Genomic DNA, 24,769 nt, shown 5'->3' with positions numbered 1-24,769 from the left:
TTTTTGTGTATGCCAGAATATTCCAGTAAATGCCGTTTATCACGGAATCTATATATTTTCCTGAAAAACGAGGGCTTTTCAAAATGCTATAAAACGGAAATGAACCGATTTAAAAAAAAAAAAAAATCCGTTTCGACAATGTTGAGTGCAAACAAGTCATTGATAAGCGACGGGCAGATTAGACACATAGCCATAATTTAAGACAGAGATTATGCGTTCACAACGCTATCATTGAAGTGGGTGCTGGCATTCAACCATGTTTTACCATGTTAACAAGTGGCAACCAAAGTGTTGTTACACAATTCCTGTGGGTTTATGGAACACCTCTGTAATTTTTTTTTTTTTTAATTCATTGTTTTGTATTTCTAATCAGGTACTCAAAAACAGCATTTTTCTACCTCAAGATCTTAAGCCGTTTTGAGCCTGGGCTCCAACCACAGTGGGAACTGTGTGGAAACTCAGCTGATTATCATGCAGCGGTGTCTCTCTGACATCACAAATCAGCACATTTTCAGATGACTCAGTTCAGTGAGGGTGAATATTGTGAGAGGAGAATTGGAAGAATGCGCCAATTTGAGAATTAGAGACATAGATCATATTAATATAAGTCCACATAGCTAGGAAACAATGCTAAACACTGAAAAAGGCCATTTATAAGATAGTTCCCCTTTAAGGGAGCACGCCAACATTATGGGATCTGTGATTTCTTTGACCATATCAATGTGGAGTATGACTTGACTTAATCCTCTTTACCCCGTTGGGGGGCATAGGGCGTCCACCAGAGCTCTCCATCTCACTCTCTTCTGGGCCAGGGCCTTTGCTTCTTTCCAGCTCAAGCCTCACTCCGATGTTCTTTAGGTCTTGGAGTGTGGAACGTCTCCAGGTGTTTCTCGGCCTACCGGCTTTCCTCTTCCCCTGCGGGTTGTAGTCCAAGGCCTGTCTAGTGATGTTGTTGGAGTCCTTCCTAAGGGTATGCCCTATCCAGTTCCACTTTCTCCTTTTGATGGTGGTAGCTATGCTGTCCTGGTTGGTTATCCTCCACAGCTCTTCATTTGTGGTTTTGATGGGCCACCACAGCTTGAGGATGTAGCGCAGGCATTTGTTGACAAACACCTGGATCTTGCTTGTGAGGCCCTCAGTAGTCTTCCACGTCTCAGAGCCATAGAGCAGGACAGTCTTCACATTGGTATTGAAGATCCGTAGCTTGGTGTTGTTGGAGAGTTGCTTGGACAACCAGATTGGCCTGAGTATCCTGAATGCTACCTGTGCTTTGCTGATGCGTGCCTCTATGTCCCTGTCTGCTCCTCCATCCCTGCTGATGTTACTCCCTAGGTATAGGTGAAGTGCTCCACGTCCTCTATGGCCTCTCCCCTCAGTGTGATTGGATCATGTGTTTTTAGATTTAACCTCATGGTCTTGGTTTTTCCGGTGTTGATCTTGAGTCCAAGCTGGTCACTATTAGTCTGTAACCTATCTGTCTTCTGTTGCATGTGTGTGTGGTTTTCAGAGACTAGCGCAAGGTCGTCTGCGAAATCCATGTGTGGAGTATGGAAGCGGATACGAACTAGCTAGCCTAGCTGTTGGCCAAAAACACCTCTCCCAGAGGGAGGTGAGGAAAGTGGTATATCTTGTCTGACTCTTGATGGTGAGCAAATTTCCCATAATGTTGGCGTGTTCCTAAATGTATGTGCATATACTCCATATTGATATGGTCAAAGAAATCACAAATTGGGACTTTAGCAGTTTTATTGTCATAGCGCTCCGCTCATAATAACTGCACCAAACAGTAATCTGAGACTATAGAGGGGATGTTTTCTCACAAGGTTCCAAAAAGAGCTTTTTCTAAAAGGCAGGAGACAGATTTGTAAACATGTCTTAAAACATCCATACTGGTTTATGAGGGTGCTGAAAGGGATACTTAGCAGTCGCACCACAGTGAGAACATGAGGTGAATTATAAGGCTTGTGGTCGTTTAGCACTTGACATTATTTATAAAAAACGTGCTGCACCAAAAGATACTACTTGTATAGCCTACATACTTAATATTCTACTGTCCTATAATTGTGCTTCAATTGATTACAAATATTTGTGTATGGTATATGAGTTAAATAATATCGGGCAACAATTTCTAAATCTTGTGTTTTGTCTAGAAGATGATTAACCTTTTGACCAATATGGCCATATCTGAATTGTGGGCAAGACAACGAGCAGATAGTAAAAGCTTTCACAACCCAGTTTACAGTGTAACATCGGCTTCCTCATCCATAAATAGATATTTAACATTTTACAACCAGCCAGATGTCCCAAGGATTTAGACTGAGGTCAGTTGGGGATATAATGTCTAATTTCAAGAAAATGTTTAGCCTAGTTCAGGAGCCAGAATTTAATTTAGTTATTGTCTTGAGTTGACCATTCGACCAGGCTATATTTACACTTTCCCAACATTGACTCCATGGCTGTTATTTCCAATATAACGTTTTTTGACGATATAGAAAAAACAATGATTTTGATTTAGAATGTGCCTATATAAACCTAATGTGGCTCTATTCAGGCTAGACGACGACGTTTTACAGCCGTGGCCAGGGAGACGGTTCGGTGTTGTTTACAAGCATTTCATCACATGCTGAGCGGCTGTAAAAATGTCCTCTTGATTGACGTGCCTCGTTATCTCTGTTCATTGTAGCTCGTGGCCTGCAGCAGCTTCACTACGGTTTCTCATTTGGTGAGTGACCGTTGAGCAGAGAGACAGCGCGCGCCACAAGCTGCGCGGAACATGAGTAGGATCTGCCCCGCTGCTACCCCCCTCCCGCTGCATTCTTCAGCACCGCGCGCGGATAGAGCGGAGTCAAAACTCCTTGGCAACCGTCCTAGACGACGCTGTGCGGGTCGAGGGAGCTTTATTTTGGGGTGTCTGCCTGCCGTGGAGTCACTTTTTCAAGTTGTTGTTTCTCGCGCTCTTGTTTGTCTAACTTTATTATATCGGAGGCAGTGTCACCATGTTGATGAGGAGGAGGATGGATACGCGGCGGTTCGTGCCAAGTCTGCTGCTGCTGCTGCTCTCGACCGCCGCGCTCTGGGGTCGCGGCGCCAAGGCTTCAGAGATGCAAGGTAACGGTCATCTAAAATTGAACCCTTTCACTGCCACACGACAGAAGGTTAACCCTATACTATCACACAACACAACCTTCTGTCGTGTGGCAGTGAAAGGGTTAACCGGCTGTTGTGTGGCAGACTGGCAGTGAAAGGGTTAACCGTCTGTGTATATTGTCGCAGTGAAAGGGTTAACCGTTTGGTAGTGCGGCGGTGAAAGGGTTAAAGACGAGAGTCGCAATTCCAGGTCTGTTCCCCCAACACATAATTGCTAAATGAAAAGTTAAACTACTGGGACATTTTTTTGTGGTTATGTGTGAAAGAATAGTCGAAGAGACCTACTGAATCATTCAGTCTGAATGTAATAAGAGTGACACACTGATCTTGATTGATTGATTGAAAACTTTATTAACAGATTGCAGAATGGGTACAGTACAGCTCAATACATACAATTGTTAAGGGGATGCAGACCAGAGAAAGACTTTCGTCATGCTTACATCAGGGTCCCCCATTTTCAATTCATCATAACACATACACGACATACAGATAGACAGTACTGCTATACATCTATACATTTATGACATACCAGATTTGCAAATACAGTACTAGTGTTTGTGATACAAAAAGAGTCCAGAAAAGAGAGTATATACATTTGACGTAGAAACTGTACATTGGAGGAGGTGGGGTTGGGGGGGGGGGGACTGTACATTGGAGGTGGTTGGGTGGGTGGGGTCATGTTATGCACCGTATTCACATTAGTTGAATAGTGTCTCGAATAAAGTGGTGTTCATTTTCAGTGGTCTAACAGATGTGGAAGAAGAGATGAAATAAAGATATTTTAATAGCCCAGAAAAAAATAAACAAGAACATTGCACCACTGAAGGTCCACCCATACAGAATAATGAAAGCATTATTCACAATACAGAATAATGAACGCATTATATTTCCACCTCCTTCTGGAGTATTAAATGCTAAAAGGCAAAATCCCATCACTGTTATAAAGGAGCACTTCACAAAAAAGCAATGCAGATTTATTTTGCACACACGTCCAAAAACAGTTTTGCACACATTAATTTAGTTTGTTTTTAGCTATTGAGAGTAAATTAGTTTGAATATGGCCACCAATGATGTCATCGGGGACATTTAATCCTTGTGTTGTGTTAAAGGTGCTGTAAGTGGTATTTTATTATTTGTAAAATAAGTGGTCTACATTCAGATAGCCATCACTTATTTAGATTGTCTGGTCAGGAACATGGGTCTCCCAGCCCCTCCCATGCAGTAAACAGAAAATACATTTTCTGGTATCCCGTTCCCACTTTATCCAATCAGGAGAGAGAACTCCACTACAAAATGTGGGAAGGGATACCATAAATGTATTTAGTGTTTACTGCAGAGTGGAGGGACTGGGAGTCCCCTGACCAAACACTCTATATCAGTGATGGCTGTTGGAATGTAGAGCTATATTTAACACATCATTTAACAAAAAGATACCACTACAGCACCATTAATTTACAGCCCAATATGTAGATGAAAAAATACCGTATACCTTGTCTTATAGGAACTGCTACCTTATCATTTAATTGAGCTCTAATTAACTCTTTCACAACCACACTACAGAAGGTTAACCCTTTCACTACAGTTACCGTCTGTAGTGTGGTAGTGAAAGGGTTAACACAACACAATGATTCAATGTCCCTGATGACTCATATTCAAAGTAATTTACCCTCAATAACTGTCAAACTAACTTTTTTGTTTGTTTTTGGATGTGTGAGAGATTATGTACAAAATAAATCACCATTGTTTTTTGGTGAAGTGCCCTTTTAAATTATTTACTGCTGTAGTAACTATAGGCCTGTCCTTATCGTTGGAGTTTTATTTGTATTTTTAATAAAAAAAATTAATCCCATTTTTCTCCGCCTGATTTTCTATTTTTTCTCCCCATCCCAATTTAGTCGTTATGCCAATCCCCCCCCCCCTCCCCTATACCTGGTTGTTGTGTGCATGTTCCTCCTACTGGTCGGTACAAGGGAACCCTGAAGTCCACCACATGCTTTCTCCGACACATGTTGAGACAGCCAGTGGCTCTTTTTTCACTTGGCAGCGAGGACTCTCATTGGTGAAGCGTAACACGTGGGAGGTCACGCTGCCTTCACCATTTCCTGCCTTTCGCTGAGCAGGCGCCCAGACCTGACCTGTAGGCGTCGCTGTCCACAACGCCAGATTACCACCCACGACTTCCCTCCCCCTAACTCAGCCAAACGAGTTAGTATGACGACCGGCCCAAGCCGCAGGGCAATGCTGACTCCGGGAGTCGAGACCGCAGCTCTTGCATTGGTGACGAGCGCAATCTCCGCTACGCCACCCGACCGCTCAATGGAGGCAGTTTGGAATGAATAGATGCCAGAACCATCAGGTGCCAGGGCAATGCCATCAATATGCTTAAAGGGGAACACCACCTGAATTAATGTTATTGCCATGGTCTAGAAACGGTCAGTCAATATTTATGAACATTAGCTAGTCTCTCATAAAGCCAGAAACCTGAGAAGTAATGGTCATCAGGATCAAAGTCTTGAGCTGCTCCATAGACAATGAATGGGAGGCTGATTTGTTTATTTGAGGTTTTATACCCAAATTAGTTTACTCAGAACATTCTCCTGGGTGCTCACAGTGTCATCTATAACATCTCTTCCAATTCACCGTCTATGCATGGAGCAGCTCCAGACTTTATACTTGATGGCATCACAAGTTTGAGTTTTAGCACAGTTGTTTTTGGATTAGGAAGAGAGTTGTTTGTTTTCACTAATGTTTTCGGACTGTTTTAGACCACAGGAGTAATATATATGAATTCCTAAATTGGTTGTAGTTCCCCTTTAATCTCTATAACATGAAATCGGAAGCAACTACAGTCCAGCTAACCAACTACAGCCCATCTAACCAACGTTCTCTGCAAGTAACAAGGTAAATAAAAATAATGACACATGATCGAGTGTCAAATATTGGATAAACCCTTGTTAGGTCCTGCAGTGCCAAACCAAACACTGACATAATAATAATAATAATAATAATAATAATAATAATAATAATAATAATAATAATAATAATAATAATAATAATAATAATAATAATAATAATAATAATAATAATAATGATAATGATAATGATAATGATAATGATAATAATAACAATAACAACATATGTAAAAATGTACACTGAGTTACCCGTCTCTTGTCCTACAATTGCAAACTTGTCAGCAAGTAGAGCAACAGATTTTGCAGGCCAGAAAAGAGCACGAATGCTGCTAACAGGATGGGTATTTGTTTGGAGTGCAACAGCTGTTTCTAAAGTTACAAATGAATAAGCTGCTTAGTGTGGTTTTATTTTGAGGTGGTGGAGCCAACGGTGAAAGGTGTTGATTGAAACGGCGCACCTGTCAGCTCCTCGCTGAGGTCACATAAATCGCTGTAGTGAACGAGCCGATAACAGGCCTGTAGGGACGCCGGGGATCACCGGCTATACTTCTCTCCATAGTGGACTCTGTTAACGCTCTGCATTCCACCGCAACACTTTGCTTCACCTCTCCTCGACTTTCGATGGATACATTGAGGATTGTTTGCGATTAGCTTGCAGCTCTCATGTCAACTCTTGTCAGTTTGAGGACCTGGTAGGGGCCGGCACAACTTCCAAGCAAATACAACCACATAAGTAAAACCATCCCCATCCAATTCCCCAAATTACATTATGCACGTTTTATTACATGCTCTTTTAGCCACTTACCTTCCCCCTCCGATAGTAACGAGTTGACCTTTCCAGGGCCACCTTTACTCCCTAAAGATCTTTAAAAGTAAATGGGCCGACGCCACACACTCAGAACCACATAGTTCTATAACTCCACATAATGTTCTCAACCCCATCGGAATGTGGTCCGAGGTCATCGTTCTGCACCGCTCGTTGTATTTCTACTCGGGAACGAGACTTGGCGGCCCTCTACTCCCCATGCGAGGGAGACAGTAGCTAAGTACTTGAACAGAGTAGGAAGTCATGAATGAGGCAATGAGATGGTTTGAGCAGAGGGATTTTGGCGGAGTTAAGACTTTAGTTTAGTTTAATTAGTAGAATGAAGAGAGTAAGAAGATACTTTTTTGGGGGGGGGGGGGTGTTTATCTAAGCCAGGGCCCTGGTGGCAAAGGTGACACCCTATGAGAGCAACTAGCCGGGGAAAGGTTTCTATGCATACGGGTAACATTTCTGTTTCAGAACTCATTCTGTCCACAATGCGGCCACTCTAGACTTTAAACATGATGAAATTGCAAGTTTGAGTTTTACCTCTCTGGTTTCTAGCTCACGTTCACTAATATTGATTGAACTTCACCAGGACTGGAAATTATATATTTGAATACCTACCTCTTTAAAGGTAGAATCTGTAATGTCACCAAACAGTGACCTCTAGGCAAAAGAGCCCAACTTGGTATTGCACTTTGTTTAAGTATTTTGTTTTGGCCTGACGTGTAGGCTGTAACTTATTCTGTGAATCTCTCCAGACCTCTCTTGGCAGAGCCTGAGGTGTGACCAGCAGTAGTAACCCCTCCCCTATCCTCAACCCACACAGCAGACCAAAACAAAACATGTATAAAGGACAATACCACAGAGTGGGGCTCTTTTGCCTAGAGGTCGCTGTTTGGCGGCATTACAGATTCTACCTTAACCCTTTCACTACCACACTACAGAAGGTTAACCTAGGATGGCTTAGAGTAGACGACAGAGTACAGCAACTTGCAATGGGCCTGGTCTACAAGATACACTATACGACTAAGGTACCCATGTACATGTCAAAATACTTCCCAAAGGTCAGTGAATACCACAACCACTACACCAGAGGAAGCTCAACAAATCATGTTAAACCCAGATTCGGCTCAAACAAGGGACTAAATACGTTTCGCAATTATGCCACATCAATGTGGAACGCCCTAAAGCTGTAAAGGAATGTGAATCCCTACCCACATTCAAAACCGCTCTTAAAGAGCACCTACGGGAGGCTGCAATTCGAAACTGGCCACCGTAAATGCCCAAAACCCCCACCACCTCCTAATAGACAGTCTCCTCCCCACCGCATGTATATATTCCCTCCCCGCCGTATGTATATCTCTCTCCCACCCACCCACCCCCTCCTAATGTACAGTCCCCTCCCCATCATATGTATATACTCTGTCAGGATCTAGGGGTAACAGTACTGTATATTTGAACACCGTTTATGTCACAAATGTATCAGTACTAAATACCTATATGTCCCTATGCCATAAATGTCATGTATGTTGTGTATGTCATAAATGTCTATATGAATTGAAAATGGGGGACCCTGATGGAAACAAGACAAACGTCTTTCTCAGGTCTGCATCCCCATAACAATTGTGTGTATTGAGCCGTACTGTATTGTACCCATTCTGCAATCTGTTAAATAAAGTTTTCATTCATTCATTCATTCAACCTTCTGTAGTGTGGTTGTGAAAGGGTTAACCCTTTGTCGTGTGGCAGTGACCAGGTTAACCTTCTTTATTGTCACATTGGTACCCTTTGGTATTGTGGTAGTGACAGGGTTAAAGTCTCCACCATAATGTCTTGAGTGGACGTGGAGCCAGAAAGATGATCACTTGAAATGACTTGAAGTGAGGATGTGGTCAGTGTTGCTGCTGGGAGCTCCAAACATTTACATTATTCTCATATGATACCCTGGTGCTTGTTAAATGGATGAAGTAATAGAAGAAACAAATCTGCTGCTCAAACTGGACTTGGGGAGAAGTTGTCACTCAGGTGAAGGAAGACTCTGTTGTGCTGGGAAGACCTTCATCACAGAACACAAGACAGTGCAATATGATATGGAGGAAATGTATATCACGATAATCAAATGGATTCATAACAATATCACACAGTATCTGCTTATGTTCAATGATCCAAATTGCATCAAATTACACTGGTCAAGTAATGTCAAAGGGATATTTCACTTTAGTAGAATTTGTCAAGTTTCAGTAGTCTTACCTCTATGTACTGTAAGGTCATCTACAAGTAACCTAGTGGCCACTACTGTCCCTGCCGTAACAGCACTGTTCCTCCCAGGTGTCAGGCTCCTTGTTCACTTCCATTCATTTTGAGGACCAAATATGAAATATCCCTTTAACCTGTTCCACCCGTGGTGAAAATCCACCTAAAATATATACCTAGGTAAATGGAATATTGCTCCACTTCTACAAGGTCCATTTGCATATTCTTGGTATCTAGGTACGTCTATGGACCTCAGGGAATGTATTCACAGTGTCAGAAATATTGTGTCTATTACTAGGCTTGCTTAAATTGTGATGAAACAAAGGAGAATATGAATTATGATTTTTCTTTGCATCTTTGACAGTGAATAACACCATGCTAATAATGACCAAACATAAAAAACTGCCACTGATCTCGTTCAGTACCTTCTTGAGATCATGTGTACAAAAGATCTAAGGAAATTAATAAAGGGAAGATGATTAAACAGAAGGTTCTGTAGAATACAGTACTGAATTCTCCCATCCGGACCAATGCAATTTGAAATATTATTATATAATATAGAATAGGAGGCTTATAAATTACCATATTATAGCCAATTCGCACATTTATATATATATACATTTTTTCTTTTTTTTTGATCAAATTTTTTATTATTATTCACATGAAACAAGACAACACATTAACCACAATCACAGTACATAGAACTTCACAAGAAAATAACAAAAACAATAATAATAATACAGACTAACAATTATACAGACAAGAGAAAAGAAAACAGAGTTCAACCTTCTAAATTTAATTCCAAGGGGTACTATCTAATAAATGGTCTTTCCCAGTGTTCAGCCCCGATTCCCGGCCGTGTGACCCTATATTAATAAAACGTACATCTCCAATCCACCACAAGGACCATTTTTTGAGAACACGACCCGAAAACAGAGCAATGAACCTTCATGAAAAAACAAAAACCTGTAGAGGTGTTCCATAGACTCACAGAGACCGTGTAAAAGTGGCCAAACAGTGAAGAAATAGTTAAATAGCTGCCCCCCCATAATATCCCCAGCTAAACTCAAGATGACAAGACAAAAGACAAGACAGACAAAACATTTCCTCCTCCCCCTCCCAAGAGACCGCCGGACTCACCCGAACACGCACCCCAACCCCGCTCAGCCGCACACTGCGGTCTTTACCTTCTCAGCTGCTGCGAACCATAGGTCAATTCCAGCCTGCCCCACCCCAATCACCCGGGCTGTGGATATCTCAAGATAAATCACATCCAATAGAGTTAGGGACCAGTTAATCATTGTAAGCTTCTCAGGCTCCTTCCATCTCATTGCTATTAGCTTCTTCGCTGCTGTGACGCCCGCTAGGACAACCCTTTTCAGTTGTACGGACACGGGTAGTGTCGTTATATCGTTCAGGAGTAGCGTAACAGCTGTGAATGGGATAGTTAGGCCACACAGATCTGAAAGTTTGTCCGTTATTGACCTCCAGAAGCGGGCCACTGGTGGGCAATCCCAATACATATGCATATAAGTGCCAGTGGCCTTTTGAGAGCACAAAGTGCACCGAGAGTCGGTTATCAGTCCCATAGCATATAGCTTCCTAGGTGTAAGATAGGTCCTATGAATATAATTAAAATTAATTTGCTGGTGATTGGGGTTGCGGGAAGATAATGCCACATTTGCCCAAACATCATCCCAGTCAAACTCGGGGTCCAACTCCGGGATATCCACACGCCAGATTGTATCCAATGATAAATTTTTATACGTGGATTGAATTAAGAGCGTATAAAAGTCGGAGACAAACCCTCTGGATGTCGTCCTGTCCACTATGAGCCTGAGGAAGGGGTGTGGGTGCAAGGCCTGAGCCCACGGTACGCCATGCGCCCTCAGTGCTGACCTTAGTTGAAGGTAAAGAAAGAAGGACTCGCCGGGAAGATCATAAAATTCTCTTAAGTCCTGAAACGCACGGAGGCCGTTCTTATCATAAATATCCTCCAGAGTATGCACTCCCCTCCTTTGCCATTGAGGAATATTAACCGGCTTGTGTCCTACAAGTAATTGCTGGTTATTAAAAATTGGAGAGTCCAGGTGCCATGGGCATTTAACCCCACACGACCTCTGTACATATATATATATACATATATTATCTTTCAAATGCCCGAGTTCAATTTGGATTTAGTATCACCAGGCGTGCATAAGAACAGATAATGATATCTACTGTAATTTACTGTACTTTTTTATTTTCACCACAGTGCAACCATTTTGAAACAAATTTCAGATATAATTGTTGCTACATGCTAACAATAGGGAGGAGAAACTAACTGTGTTTCAATATTTGTCAAAAACGTTACCTTTTGTGGCTTATTATCCCGAATAATAACAGTTATTGATATAATTCATTCAGAACACTGAACTTTGAACCCCCATAGAATCTGCCAGGAAGTGTAGTTTGGAAAAATTCCAACGCTGATCGACAGCTATAGATGCCCTCCACAAAATGGCCGCAAGATGACTACAATTCCCATGGTTAAAAATGTCAAATGGTCGCCGTCTCGCAATAGACTTCAGTTAATCGAAAACTTAAAACTATCTAATGGCACTTTTAACCTAACGTATTGATGATAATATACATTCTACATGCTTTTGTGACATTTTAGTTATGTTAATACTTGAATATGTTTGATTTTAAAATTGCAAATCTTTTGCAACACTCCGGTCCCGTCGGGTGGAACAGGTGTGATCATCAAACAAAAACTCTATATAATATTTAAGATCTAGTTTTGTGAGGATCTTGAGTTAATGCCCTTGCTTTCATTCATTTAGACATTAAAAACAATCACCTCCGTCAATCACCTCTAACGTCCCATGCTTGAATGAGAAAAACGAAAATAGTCAGATGATACAGTAGTATTATTGCTTATGACAATTATTCTGGTGTAGTATATTCTATCATATTGGATGTTGTAGTGTCAAGCACCCAAAATTGACACATAGTAGGGCCATGGACCACTATCTGATAAGATTTAGTGTGATTCCTACTCCCTGGAACCCCTTAATGATCCCTGGGGGTCCCCAGAACCCACCCACCTGGGAGCAGTGATTTCATCACCTCAAAAGCCCTGTTGTTTTTTTGAAGGTGATGAAATCACTGCGCCCAGGCAGCAGTGGTTCGGCAAAAAAGAGTTCAGAGCAAGGATGCTTGATATTGGCTTTTTTACCGATACAGAAAGATATACCGATATTGTCCAACTCTTAATTTCCGATACCGATATCAACCGATACCGATATATGCAGGGTTCCCCCCCCCCCCCCCCCCCCCCCCCCCCCCCCCCAAAAACGGAATAATTTCAGGTAATTAACATACTTTTCGCACTATAAGCCGCACCTGAATATAAGCCGCAGCAGCTAAATTGAATGATGTGTACATATATAAGCCGCACTGGACTATAAACCGCAGGTGTTTTAATGTTTAATTACCATATGTAAGGGTTTGTGCACAGAGGGGATTGTCGGGAAAGAGATGGCTGTTTGAGGAAGCTCCCATTTATTAACATTTTTGTTTAAACGGGAACGATAGCCAGTTAGCAGCGCCGGGTACAGTAGGTAGCAACGTTAGCTCTCATAACGTTAGCCAGTTAGCAGCGCCGGGTACAGTAGGTAGCAACGTTAGCTCTCATAACGTTAGCCAGTTAGCAGCGCCGGGTACAGTAGGTAGCAATGTTAGCTCTCATAACGTTAGCCAGTTAGCAGCTCCGGGTACAGTAGGTAGCAATGTTAGCTCTCATAACGTTAGCCAGTTAGCAGCTCCGGGTACAGTAGGTAGCAACATTAGCTCTCATAACGTTAGCCAGTTAGCAGCTCCGGGTACAGTAGGTAGCAACGTTAGCTCTCATAACGTTAGCCAGTTAGCAGCGCCGGGTACAGTAGGTAGCAACGTTAACTCTCATAACGTTAGCCAGTTAGCAGCTCCCAGTTTGCAGCTCCGGGTACAGTAGGTAGCAACGTTAGCTCTCATAACGTTAGCCAGTTAGCAGCGCCGGGTACAGTAGGTAGCAACGTTAGCTCTCATAACGTTAGCCAGTTAGCAGCTCCCAGTTTGCAGCTCCGGGTACAGTAGGTAGCAACGTTAGCTCTCATAACGTTAGCCAGTTAGCCGCGCCGGGTACAGTAGGTAGGCAGCATGTTGAAAGAGGAGCCCTGAGCTGCTCATACACTAGACTCTTGCCGTAATGGTTTGTTGACGTGGTTGACGTGCACTGCTGCAGCAGATTTAGGAGTCTGATCTGACGGTCACAGAGCTGAGGGAGTGCGCCCAGTTAGCTGTAAAAATCCATAGATTAGCCGCACCGTTATATAAGCCGCAGGGTCGAAAAATGGGGGAAAAAGCCGCGGCTTATAGTCCGAAAAGTACGGTACATATCTCTTAATTAACACAACATTATGCATACTTTGACAATAAATAAAATAATAATTTGTTCTTACTTGCTTGCCTGGGTAAATAAAGGTTAAATAAATGTTTTTTTTTTCTTTTTTTCTTTTTTGAAAACCGATACCGATATTTTCCAATGTCACATTTTTTTTTCAACTTTATTTTTTAGCGTTTATCGCTTTTTCTGGTCAAGCATGACCGACAGAAACAGGTTGAAATGGGATGTAGAGCAGGGGAAGACATTCTGAGAAATGACTGCGGGTCCGGGAATCGAACTCGTGTCCCCCAGATCCGTGACGAGCACGGTTTTCCCCGACGCAGAAATAGCGCCGAGATATGCGGTGAGCTACGGGAGCTCCCCCCGATGTCACATTTTTATGCCAATATCGGCCGATAATATCGGACGACCTTAGTTCAGAGTATATATCTTATATATATATTTATTTAGCTTAGAAAACGAAAATGTCAATTTATTTTTTCTCCATGTGCACACACAGGTCACAACATGTTTACAGGAAAGTTTTGGAGTGTATTTCGTGACTGTTGGGAACTAGGCTACACTGGCACACCTACTTCCAGTGAATGACGCTAGGCTGTTCCCTAAGCTTAATGCATGCACAGAGAAGAAAAGGGTATGTATCTGCTTGTCTAACTCCAGGGTAGATGGCAAATAAGCTAATTTCCCAAAAAGTTGGCGTGTTCCTTTTAAGGCGAGACACTGCAGGTGAATAGTCAAATATACTTTTTTTGTTGATTTTGAGATTGTTATATTTTGCTTCCTAAACATGTCTTCTATGAAACTAGTGACAATAAAACGTCAATAACACACATTTAGTTGTTTATTTTACATCATTTTACCTTATTGCATCCATAAATGTGCACATATTTAATGGGGAAGTGCCTCATTTGCATATATAAACATACATTTCAGAAAACTTGCAATATATTTTTTCTTAGTTTATATGTACATAACAAATTGGGAAAGTTTCATAGTGATATCTATTCATTTTTGCCTATTAGGGGGTACTACACTGTACTACACTGTTTGTAGCCTGTGTGTAGTTCTGTTCAGTTCAATAACATCATTATTATTATTATTCAGTTATCAGGCATGTGTTTAGGTTGTCTATTACTAATGGTTTAATTAGGTATTGTGTTTGTAAATATCTGTTTAAAAAAAAAGTATGGCATTTTACAATACAGAACTTTGAAGGCATTTTCCCAAAAATGAGTTTTAAGAGTTTTTCCTCATACTCTGAGCCAGAAATCTCCACTTCAGTAGCACACACATACACCAAACCTTCCAGTTCTATTCATATCTATGTTCTGAAGGTATTTACAGAAGGGTTTGTTGATATCGCATTCATACCCTGATTTATATCACATTTTATTCCTAAAAACATGGCGAAATATGGAATTTTACCATAAAAATGGACTGAATGGAGTATTTTCTGATTTATGGAGTGATAAAAAGAGATATCCAAAATCCCCTCTGTAATAACCTTTGGCTCTAATATGTCAACAAAATGAAACTATAATTTTGAAAATGGCTTCATCCAATGTTCAGATTTCTGTCCTGGAATTATATGCAAATTAGTGCATATTTAAGTAGATCATGCCTCATTTGCATATTTAAACATACAATTTCAGAAAACTTATAATACAAAAAAGTCTTGTCTTAATATAAGTAATAAACTGGGGAAGTTTCATTGTGATATCTATTAGTTAATTTCTTTACCCTATTCACCTGCAGTGTCTCCCCTTAAAGGGGAACTCCAACATTTTGGGAAATTAGCTTATTTAACATCTTCCCTGGAGTTAGACAAGAAGATGCATACCTTTTTTGTCTCTGTGCGTGCATTTTAGCTTTGGGAATAGACGCTCCGTTAGCATAGCTTAGCTTCATCACTGGAAGTGAGGCAGGACAGTAGCCTTACAGTGCCTTACAGTGTATTGCAAGGTCTGACATTGACCAAACTTGATATGCATGACCTTGGTGGGCTCTAGGTCAACTCCTGAAAAGGGGGTCAATGTCAGACTTTGCAATCAAAAGTTAGGGGGCGCACTGAAATTATGGCAAGGGTTATTAGCCCCCTAACTTTTGATTGCAAAGTCTGACATTGACCCCCTTTTCAGGAGTTGACCTAGAGCCCACCAAGGTCATGCATATCAAATTTGGTCAATGTCAGACCTTGCAATACACTGTAAGGCACTGTAAGGCTACTGTCCTGCCTCACTTCCAGTGATGAAGCTAAGCTATGCTAACGGAGCGTCTATTCCCAAAGCTAAAATGCACGCACAGAGACAAAAAAGGTATGTATCTTCTTGTCTAACTCCAGGGAAGATGTTAAATAAGCTAATTTCCCAAAATGTTGGAGTTCCCCTTTAAGAGGAAGATACTAGGTACAAGAAACTGTAATTGTGTCAAGAAGACAAGATACTGTAGCCGTGTTAAGAAGACAAGAGACTAGTCATGTTAGAAGAAAAGAGACTAGTCATGTTAAGAAGACACGAGACTGTAGTCATGTTAAGAAGACATGAGACTGTAGTCATGTTAAAAAAACAAGAGACTGTAGTCATGTTAAGAAGACACGAGACTGTAGTCATGTTAAGAAGACAAGAGACTGTAGTCATGTTAAGAAGACAAGATACTGTAGTCATGTTAAGAAGACAAGAGACTAGTCATGTTAAGAAGACAAGAGACTGTAGTCATGTTAAGAAGACAAGAGACTAGTCATGTTAAGAAGACAAGATACTAGTCATGTTAAGAAGACAAGAGACTAGTCATGTTAAGAAGACAAGAGACTGTAGTCATGTTAAGAAGACAAGAGACTGTAGTCATGTTAAGAAGACAAGAGACTGTAGTCATGTTAAGAAGACAAGAGACTAGTCATGTTAAGAAGACAAGAGACTAGTCATGTTAAGAAGACAAGAGACTGTAGTCATGTTAAGAAGACAAGATACTAGTCATGTTAAGAAGACAAGAGACTGTAGTCATGTTAAGAAGACAAGAGACTAGTCATGTTAAGAAGACAAGAGACTGTAGTCATGTTAAGAAGACAAGAGACTGTAGTCATGTTAAGAAGACAAGAGACTAGTCATGTTAAGAAGACAAGAGACTAGTCATGTTAAGAAGACAAGAGACTGTAGTCATGTTAAGAAGACAAGAGACTAGTCATGTTAAGAAGACAAGAGACTGTAGTCATGTTAAGAAGACAAGATACTAGTCATGTTAAGAAGACAAGAGACTAGTCATGTTAAGAAGACAAGAGACTAGTCATGTTAAGAAGACAAGAAACTGTAGTCATGTTAAGAAGACAAGAGACTAGTCATGTTAAGAAGACAAGAGACTGTAGTCATGTTAAGAAGACAAGAGACTGTAGTCATGTTAAGAAGACAAGAGACTAGTCATGTTAAGAAGACAAGAGACTAGTCATGTTAAGAAGACAAGAGACTAGTCATGTTAAGAGGACAGGGGACTGTAGTCATGTTAACCGTTTCACTGCCACATTATAGAAGGTTAACCCTTTCACTACCACACTACCGAGGGTTAACCGTCTGTAGTGTGGTAGTGAAATGGTTGAGGTCTGAACTTGTTACTCATGTTTTTCTGTAGTAGTTAGTAGTGCAGAAGTAGTATTTCCCAAAAAAATGGGTATGGCTGAAACCATAGCCTGGGACCATAGCCTGAAGTCTTGTGTAGTACATGTCCAAAAATCATAAAAATCTGTTCATAAATTAGTGATTAAAAGCGGTTTTGGTCAAAAGTGAGAGAGCTCAGAAAACTATTTTCTCATAGACTTCAATGCATTCGATGGAGAATTCTCTTCCTGTTTTGACTTTTCACCTAGATCCCTGATTCGCTCATTCCCACGTGGGGTACCATTGGAAATCCCTACTCATTGGTTAGAAACCCTGTCCAATAATATTCGAGATTGCCAAATGATTGACGGAGGTAGAGGCTGTAGGGAGTGGTATTTGAAAAATTTCAGAATGAATGAACACTCTAACTTACCATCTTTAGATAATACAGTACTCAACCTCTACTGTCTCTAACTATGAATGAATACAACACTAACTTACCATCTTTAGATAATACAGTACTCAACCTCTACTGTCTCTAACTATGAATGAACACAACACTCTAACTTACCATCTTTAGATAATAAAGTACTCAGCCTCTACTGTCTCTAACTATGAATGAACACAAAACTAACTTACCATCTTTAGATAATACAGTACTCAACCTCTACTGTCTCTAACTATGAATGAACACAACACTCTAACTTACCATCTTTAGATAATAAAGTACTCAACCTCTACTGTCTCTAACTATGAATGAACACAACACTCTAACTTACCATCTTTAGATAATAAAGTACTCAACCTCTACTGTCTCTAACTATGGATGAACACAACACTAACTTACCATCTTTAGATAATACAGTACTCAACATCTACTATCTCTAACTATGAATGAACACAAGACTCTAACTTACCATCTTTAGATAATAAAGCATTCAACCTCCACTGTCTCTAACTATGAATGAACACAACACTAACTTACCATCTTTAGATAATACAGTACTCAACCTCTACTGTCTAACTATGAATGAACACAATACTCTAACTTACCATATTTAGATAATAAAGTACTCAACCTCTAATGTCTCTAACTATGAATTAACACAACACTAACTTACCATCTTTAGATAATACAGTACTCAACCTCTACTGTCTCTAACTATGAATGAACACAATACTCTAACTTACCATCTTTAGATAATAAAGTACTCAACCTCTACTGTCTCTAACTATGGATGAACACAACACTAACTTACCATCTTTAGATAATACAGTACTCAACATCTACTGTCTCTAACTATGAATGAACACAAGACTCTAACTTACCATCTTTAGATAATAAAGCACTCAACCTCCACTGTCTCTAACTATGAATGAACACAACACTAACTTACCATCTTTAGATAATACAGTACTCAACCTCTACTGTCTAACTATGAATGAACACAATACTCTAACTTACCATCTTTAGATAATAAAGTACTCAACCTCTACTGTCTCTAACTATGAATTAACACATCACTAACTTACCATCTTTAGATAATACAGTACTCAACCTCTACTGTCTCTAACTATGAATGAACACAATACTCTAACTTACCATCTTTAGATAATAAAGTACTCAACCTCTACTGTCTCTAACTATGGATGAATACAACACTAACTTACCATCTTTAGATAATACAGTACTCAACCTCTACTGTCTCTAACTATGAATGAACACAACACTCTAACTTACCATCTTTAGATAATAAAGTACTCAGCCTCTACTGTCTCTAACTATGAATGAACACAAAACTAACTTACCATCTTTAGATAATACAGTACTCAACCTCTACTGTCTCTAACTATGAATGAATACAACACTAACTTACCATCTTTAGATAATACAGTACTCAACCTCTACTGTCTCTAACTATGAATGAACACAACACTCTAACTTACCATCTTTAGATAATAAAGTACTCAGCCTCTACTGTCTCTAACTATGAATGAACACAAAACTAACTTACCATCTTTAGATAATACAGCACTCAACATCTACTGTCTCTAACTATGAATGAACACAACACTCTAACTTACCATCTTTAGATAATAAAGTACTCAACCTCTACTGTCTCTAACTATGAATGAACACAACACTCTAACTTACCATCTTTAGATAATAAAGTACTCAACCTCTACTGTCTCTAACTATGGATGAACACAACACTAACTTACCATCTTTAGATAATACAGTACTCAACATCTACTATCTCTAACTATGAATGAACACAAGACTCTAACTTACCATCTTTAGATAATAAAGCATTCAACCTCCACTGTCTCTAACTATGAATGAACACAACACTAACTTACCATCTTTAGATAATACAGTACTCAACCTCTACTGTCTAACTATGAATGAACACAATACTCTAACTTACCATATTTAGATAATAAAGTACTCAACCTCTACTGTCTCTAACTATGAATTAACACAACACTAACTTACCATCTTTAGATAATACAGTACTCAACCTCTACTGTCTCTAACTATGAATGAACACAATACTCTAACTTACCATCTTTAGATAATAAAGTACTCAACCTCTACTGTCTCTAACTATGGATGAACACAACACTAACTTACCATCTTTAGATAATACAGTACTCAACATCTACTGTCTCTAACTATGAATGAACACAAGACTCTAACTTACCATCTTTAGATAATAAAGCACTCAACCTCCACTGTCTCTAACTATGAATGAACACAACACTAACTTACCATCTTTAGATAATACAGTACTCAACCTCTACTGTCTAACTATGAATGAACACAATACTCTAACTTACCATCTTTAGATAATAAAGTACTCAACCTCTACTGTCTCTAACTATGAATTAACACATCACTAACTTACCATCTTTAGATAATACAGTACTCAACCTCTACTGTCTCTAACTATGAATGAACACAATACTCTAACTTACCATCTTTAGATAATAAAGTACTCAACCTCTACTGTCTCTAACTATGGATGAATACAACACTAACTTACCATCTTTAGATAATACAGTACTCAACCTCTACTGTCTCTAACTATGAATGAACACAACACTAATTTACCATCTTTAGATAATACAGTACTCAACCTCTACTGTCTCTAACTATGAATGAACACAATACTCTAACTTACCATCTTTAGATAATAAAGTACTCAACCTCTACTGTCTCTAACTATGAATGAACACAATACTCTAACTTACCATCTTTAGATAAAGCACTCAACCTCTACTATCTCTAACTATGAATGAATACAACACTAACTTACCATCTTTAGATAATACAGTACTCAACCTCTACTGTCTCTAACTATGAATGAACACAACACTCTAACTTACCATCTTTAGATAATAAAGTACTCAACCTCTACTGTCTAACTATGAATTAACACAATACTCTAACTTACCATCTTTAGATAATAAAGTACTCAACCTCTACTGTCTCTAACTATGAATTAACACAATACTCTAACTTACCATCTTTAGATAATAAAGTACTCAACCTCTACTGTCTCTAACTATGAATGAACACAATACTCTAACTTACCATCTTTAGATAATAAAGTACTCAACCTCTACTGTCTCTAACTATGGATGAATACAACACTAACTTACCATCTTTAGATAATACAGTACTCAACCTCTACTGTCTCTAACTATGAATGAACACAACACTAACTTACCATCTTTAGATAATACAGTACTCAACCTCTACTGTCTCTAACTATGAATGAACACAACACTAACTTACCATCTTTAGATAATAAAGTACTCAACCTCTTCTGTCTCTAACTATGGATGAACACAACACTAACTTACCATCTTTAGATAATACAGTACTCAACCTCTACTGTCTCTAACTATGAATGAATACAACACTAACTTACCATCTTTAGATAATACAGTACTCAACATCTACTGTCTCTAACTATGAATGAACACAACACTCTAACTTACCATCTTTAGATAATAAAGCACTCAACCTCCACTGTCTCTAACTATGAATGAACACAACACTAACTTACCATCTTTAGATAATACAGTACTCAACCTCTACTGTCTCTAACTATGAATGAACACAATACTCTAACTTACCATCTTTAGATAATAAAGTACTCAACCTCTACTGTCTCTAACTATGAATGAACACAACACTAACTTACCATCTTTAGATAATACAGTACTCAACCTCTACTGTCTCTAACTATGAATGAACACAATACTCTAACTTACCATATTCAGATAATAAAGTACTCAACCTCTACTGTCTCTAACTATGAATGAATACAACACTAATTACCATCTTTAGATAATACAGTACTCAACCTCTACTGTCTCTAACTATGAATGAATACAACACTAACTTACCATCTTTAGATAATACAGTACTCAACCTCTACTGTCTCTAACTATGAATGAACACAACACTCTAACTTACCATCTTTATGTAGCCGGTTCAATGCTGAACCTGCCACTACTTCGACCATGCCTTGAGTGGGAGTCGAACCCAGGGCGTCCGCACCGGGGCCAGCATCGCAAACCGCTGCGCCAAGAAAGGAATTCCCTCCTAAGCGCTCAGTTTGGATGCCTCTGGGGAGGGAGTTTTACTTCTATGTGCCGTAGTCACACTATCGCGGCACATATCCGTTACATTTAGATAATAAAGTACTCAACCTCTACTGTCTCTAACTATGAATGAACACAACACTAACTTACCATCTTTAGATAATACAGTACTCAACCTCTACTGTCTCTAACTATGAATGAACACAACACTAACTTACCATCTTTAGATAATAAAGTACTCAACCTCTACTGTCTCTAACTATGGATGAACACAACACTAACTTACCATCTTTAGATAATACAGTACTCAACCTCTACTGTCTCTAACTATGAATGAATACAACACTAACTTACCATCTTTAGATAATACAGTACTCAACATCTACTGTCTCTAACTATGAATGAACACAACACTCTAACTTACCATCTTTAGATAATAAAGCACTCAACCTCCACTGTCTCTAACTATGAATGAACACAACACTAACTTACCATCTTTAGATAATACAGTACTCAACCTCTACTGTCTCTAACTATGAATGAACACAATACTCTAACTTACCATCTTTAGATAATAAAGTACTCAACCTCTACTGTCTCTAACTATGAATGAACACAACACTAACTTACCATCTTTAGATAATACAGTACTCAACCTCTACTGTCTCTAACTATGAATGAACACAATACTCTAACTTACCATATTCAGATAATAAAGTACTCAACCTCTACTGTCTCTAACTATGAATGAATACAACACTAATTACCATCTTTAGATAATACAGTACTCAACCTCTACTGTCTCTAACTATGAATGAATACAACACTAATTACCATCTTTAGATAATACAGTACTCAACCTCTACTGTCTCTAACTATGAATGAATACAACACTAACTTACCATCTTTAGATAATAAAGTACTCAACCTCTACTGTCTCTAACTATGAATGAACACAACACTAACTTACCATCTTTAGATAATAAAGTATTCAACCTCTACTGTCTCTAACTATGAATGAACACAACACTAACTTACCATCTTTAGATAATACAGTACTCAACCTCTACTGTCTCTAACTATGAATGAACACAATACTCTAACTTACCATCTTTAGATAATAAAGTACTCAACCTCTACTGTCTCTAACTATGAATGAACACAACACTAACTTACCATCTTTAGATAATACAGTACTCAACCTCTACTGTCTCTAACTATGAATGAACACAATACTCTAACTTACCATCTTTAGATAATAAAGTACTCAACCTCTACTGTCTCTAACTATGAATGAACACAACACTAACTTACCATCTTTAGATAATAAAGTATTCAACCTCTACTGTCTCTAACTATGGATGAATACAACACTAACTTACCATCTTTAGATAATACAGTACTCAACCTCTACTGTCTCTAACTATGAATGAACACAACACTCTAACTTACCATCTTTATGTAGCCGGTTCAATGCTGAACCTGCCACTACTTCGACCATGCCTTGAGTGGGAGTCGAACCCAGGGCGTCCGCACCGGGGCCAGCATCGCAAACCGCTGCGCCAAGAAAGGAATTCCCTCCTAAGCGCTCAGTTTGGATGCCTCTGGGGAGGGAGTTTTACTTCTATGTGCCGTAGTCACACTATCGCGGCACATATCCGTTACATTTAGACAATAAAGTACTCAACCTCTACTGTCTCTAACTATGAATGAACACAACACTAACTTACCATCTTTAGATAATAAAGTATTCAACCTCTACTGTCTCTAACTATGGATGAATACAACACTAACTTACCATCTTTAGATAATAAAGTACTCAACCTCTACTGTCTCTAACTATGAATGAACACAACACTAACTTACCATCTTTAGATAATACAGTACTCAACCTCTACTGTCTCTAACTATGAATGAACACAATACTCTAACTTACCATCTTTAGATAATAAAGTACTCAACCTCTACTGTCTCTAACTATGAATGAACACAACACTCTTAACATGACTATTATCTTTAGATAATAAAGTACTCAACTTTTAAGAAAAAAACATTGATTTCAATTCAAATTTGAGCCCGCCCCTTTCCTCCCAGTGATTGACATGCTGGAGCTACACGACGCCAAGCAGGGCTCTGCGGCGGTGGTAAAGATGTCATCGGCACTGGGCATCGTGTCAGACCTGTACCTGGTGTCAACCCTGCGCCTGCCGCCCAAGCTGGGAGGGGTGCTGCTGGGCCTCTACAACAAGGAAGACAACAGGAAGTACCTGGAGGTGGCACTCATGGGCAAGGTTAACAAAGGTATGTCTTCTGGACCCCTTTCTACAGATGTGTCATAGCAGAGTAAACACAGCTGCCCACAATAACATTGATAATATGTCTGCTTTAGCCCTTTCACTACCACACTACAGACTGTTCAGCAGGGAGGGGATCTGGGGGAACCTCCGCCAACCTCCGCACGCGTTACGTTCCCCCAGTGAAACTCCTCGCTGTCGGGTGAAAAGAAGCGGCTGGCGACTCCACATGTATCGGAGGAGACATGTGGTAGTTCTACACCCTCCCCAGGCCGACAGTGGGGCAATGCGCGCAACGACCAGGAAGGGACTGGGTGAAAAATACAGAAAAAGCCCAAAAATAAAGAGAATATCAAATGTGGTGTGTGCTACATCCAGCAAAAACAACATGGTCAGGAAGGGAAGAAAGAGGTGCTGGGAAATAAATAATTAAGACTACTTTCTTTTGCAAAAATAATTAACAGACATTCAAGACTCAGATTCAAGGAAGTTGTATAAATGTGTTGAAGAGATGCAAAGTAAAGTAAAAGATAAGGCTGGTGTAATAAAAATAAAAATAGTAAATGAGATTTTGAATTGAGTTTGAATATGGCCACCAGTGATGTCATCAGGGACATCACATCCTTGTGTTGAAATTAAATGTTGTCCATGAAATGATGTAGCCTAGATGAAGAAATAGCAATACAGTGTCTTATGGACTGCTACCATATCATATTGAGTAT

At 39.6% G+C, this 24,769-nt stretch overlaps 1 protein-coding gene across 2 annotated transcripts in view; it reads left to right on the top strand.

Annotated features, from left to right (window-relative positions):
• LOC311248984 (thrombospondin-3b-like) overlaps positions 1 to 24,769 on the top strand; it is a 179,724-nt gene that overhangs the window by 68,354 nt on the left and 86,601 nt on the right. The window contains exons 1-2 of one of the 2 annotated variants that reach the window (XM_084338227.1): positions 2,773 to 3,108; positions 23,848 to 24,054. In XM_084338227.1, coding sequence (XP_084194353.1) covers positions 2,997 to 3,108; positions 23,848 to 24,054 — 319 coding nt within the window. In that variant the 5' untranslated portion in view covers positions 2,773 to 2,996. Of the gene's footprint in view, positions 1 to 2,772; positions 3,109 to 23,847; positions 24,055 to 24,769 lie in introns of those variants that run through there. The other variant, XM_084338228.1, reaches the window with a different exon arrangement.

The sequence above is a fragment of the Notolepis coatsorum genome (genome assembly GCF_963971535.1).
Source record: "Notolepis coatsorum genome assembly, chromosome: 2".
Taxonomy (NCBI): domain Eukaryota; kingdom Metazoa; phylum Chordata; class Actinopteri; order Aulopiformes; family Paralepididae; genus Notolepis; species Notolepis coatsorum.
This window is presented reverse-complemented; position numbering and strand designations above follow the sequence as displayed.